A 3,034-nucleotide genomic window follows, 5' to 3' on the forward strand; every position below is an offset into this window, starting at 1 on the left:
ATATATATATATACCTAATTATTTATTTATTTTTTTGTTTTTTTCTTGTGTGCGTGCATAGGTTACAAAAAAATTATCCTACCGCTTAACAACGTTGTAATGCTATAATAGATTTATATACACATGCATTTTGGTAAAGAAAAATAAAAATGAAGAATTATTAATATATATATATATAAATATATTTTTATGTTTACCACAAACAAGTATAAATGTGAAAAATGATTTATACTTTGTATTATTAATTAATTTAATTAATATATATATATATATATATATATAATTTTTTTTTTTTTTCATAAATATATAATAAGATAAATTTTTTAAATAAAAAAAAAAATTAAAAAGAGAAATATATATATATTATATATAGACAACATATATATAAAAAATATATATTTTGTTTCCCATTTTATTTTTAACTTTTCTTTTTTCTTTTTTTAAATAAGGTTTTTCATTCATGGTGATTCTACTTATTTCAAGAAAAAAGATAATAAAACAAATATAAACATTTAAATTCTTTATCATATATTATCATATACATATATATTTATCGTACAAAAAAAAAAAATTATTTATTTTTTTTGTGAATTTTTTTATTTAATTCATAAAAATTATTATGAGTTTTGTATTAATAAATATTAATTTTGACATTTAAATTATACATTTTTTTTTTTTTTTTTTTTTTTTTTAACTAAATACATTATTGTGTATTACACATTTTTTATAAAATTAATTATATATTTATATGAAGATTAATTCAGAGCAAGATAAAAAAGAGAAAAGATAAGAAGTAATGAACACATCATAATATATAAATAAATAAATAAATAAATAAATACATATATATATATATATATATTAATATATTGATATATTTATATATTAATAATAAGAGAAAAAATTCGTTTAGACAATGTCTTTTTTAAATAAATATGGAGGACCTTGAATCAAAAGCTATAGAAAATATTCATGAGAATTTAAAGAAATGTATAGGTAGGAAAATACCCAAAAATACAAATGAAAATGAAGAAGAAAGCTCAAAAGATATGCTCTTTATATACAATTCCTTAAAAGAATATATAGAACAATTAAAACATACGAACAATTTTATACAACAAGAAAATGATTATTTGAGAAAAAAAAATGAAGAGTTATTAAAAGAATTCAATGAAAAAAATTTAATAAATAGAAATTCTAATAAAAGTCAAAAATATGGTACATATATTAATGAAATCAATCAATTAAATAATGAAAATGAATTTATTAAATATAAGTTTCAAAATATGTTAAGAAAAAACATTTCTTTAGAAAGATCAAATGTTGAATTAAATAATCAGCTACTAAATAAAGACAACATAAGTCAATATTTGAAATCTCAAAGTGCAATACATAATAATAAATATATTAAAGATATAAGAAAAAGACAAATGAAATCGAACAATTCTTTGGAGAATATAAAAGGATATAATAACGCTATAAAAATGGATACTAATACTACTACTAATGATAATATTAATAATAATAATAATATTAATAATAATAATATTAATAATAATAATATTAATAATAATAATAATATTATTAATAATAATATTAATAATAATAGTACAGATGAAAATATAAGAGATAGCATAAAATTAAGTGAAAATATAGAGGGTATTAATAACAAAATAACATATGAAAATATACATACTTATGAAAATAATAATGAATGTCAAAATATACATATAAAACATAACAATGTTACAAATATACAATCATTCAATTTTAATGAAAAAATTAAAAGTATTTGCACATGCTCTATGTTATTACATGATATACTAAATATCTTAAATCAAAATATAAAATATGATGAACCAGGTATATTTCAAAAATCACTAAAAAACATAAAAATAGAAAAAGATGAATTAATTATGCAAAATGAATTATTAAAAGAAAAGATATTACAAATAGAAACTTTTATTTTAAGGGATCCATTTTTAGTTGAAAAATTATGTCCTACTCATGAAAATATAAATAGCAATTTTTTACTAAAAGACAAAAATAAATTATATCAAAATAATAAAAACATTTCACTTTATCGTAATTTATGTTATTTAGAAAATAAAAACTTTAATTTAAGAAAAGAATTATTTCATTATAAACAAAAAATATTATTTTATAAAACCTATGTAAATGACATGAGGGATAAATTAAAACATAACATAATTCAATTATATAATCAATATCACCAAAACAAAAATGAAAATAATGAAATTATGACTTCGGTAGATGAAACGTTTAATTCGAACAATCAACAAGTTAATACATATAATCAATACAATAATAAACATATTTCTTATTCAAAAAAAAATATATGTGATAATAATACAAAGAATAATTCCTTAAACCCAAATTTTCATTTTATCAAAAATCAGACATCATTCTTTGGGTTGAACAATTCAGATTTTAATAATATATTAAAAAAGAATAATTCAAAAATTGATCATAATGAAAAAATTATTATGCAAACATCGACCAAACTTAATGAATTAAATGTGGAAAAAAAAAATATAGAAGTATGATAAAAAAAAAAAAAAAAAAAAAGAAAGTCAATACACTGAAAAATTTTTAATGTGATAAATTTTATATAAAAATAATAATTATATATATATATATATATATATATATATATATTTATATATTTATATATTTATTTATCTATTTATCATATTTGTTTATATTTATAATTATATATCATATTAGGATAGAAAAAAGACATATATGCGTCCATTAATATATTATATATACATATATTTATATATATCTTCTTAGTGTGCCCTTTTTTATTATTCATCTTATATTTTATACTCCCCTCAACAAAATATGTATAATATTCCATAAAATGATTAAAAATTTAATGAACAACAACAACAACAAAAAAAAAAAAAAAAAAAAAAAAAAAAAAAAAAAATTATTAATATATATATTTATATATTTATATTTTATAAATATCTCCAATACATTTTTTAAATCAAAAAAAAAAAAAAAA

General features: G+C 15.8%; 1 protein-coding gene across 1 annotated transcript in view; it reads left to right on the plus strand.

Moving 5' to 3' along the window:
• Nucleotides 1-935: 935 nt before the first annotated feature.
• PRSY57_1416700 (cyclic nucleotide-binding protein, putative) overlaps nt 936-3,034 on the plus strand; it is a gene marked incomplete at both ends in the record, with an annotated part of 11,928 nt that continues 9,829 nt past the window's right edge. Inside the window, one exon of the mRNA XM_012909784.2 lies at nt 936-2,561. Coding sequence (XP_012765238.2) covers nt 936-2,561 — 1,626 coding nt within the window. The remainder of the gene's footprint in view (nt 2,562-3,034) is intronic.

The sequence above is a fragment of the Plasmodium reichenowi genome, chromosome 14 (assembly GCF_001601855.1).
Source record: "Plasmodium reichenowi strain SY57 chromosome 14, whole genome shotgun sequence".
NCBI lineage: Eukaryota > Apicomplexa > Aconoidasida > Haemosporida > Plasmodiidae > Plasmodium > Plasmodium reichenowi.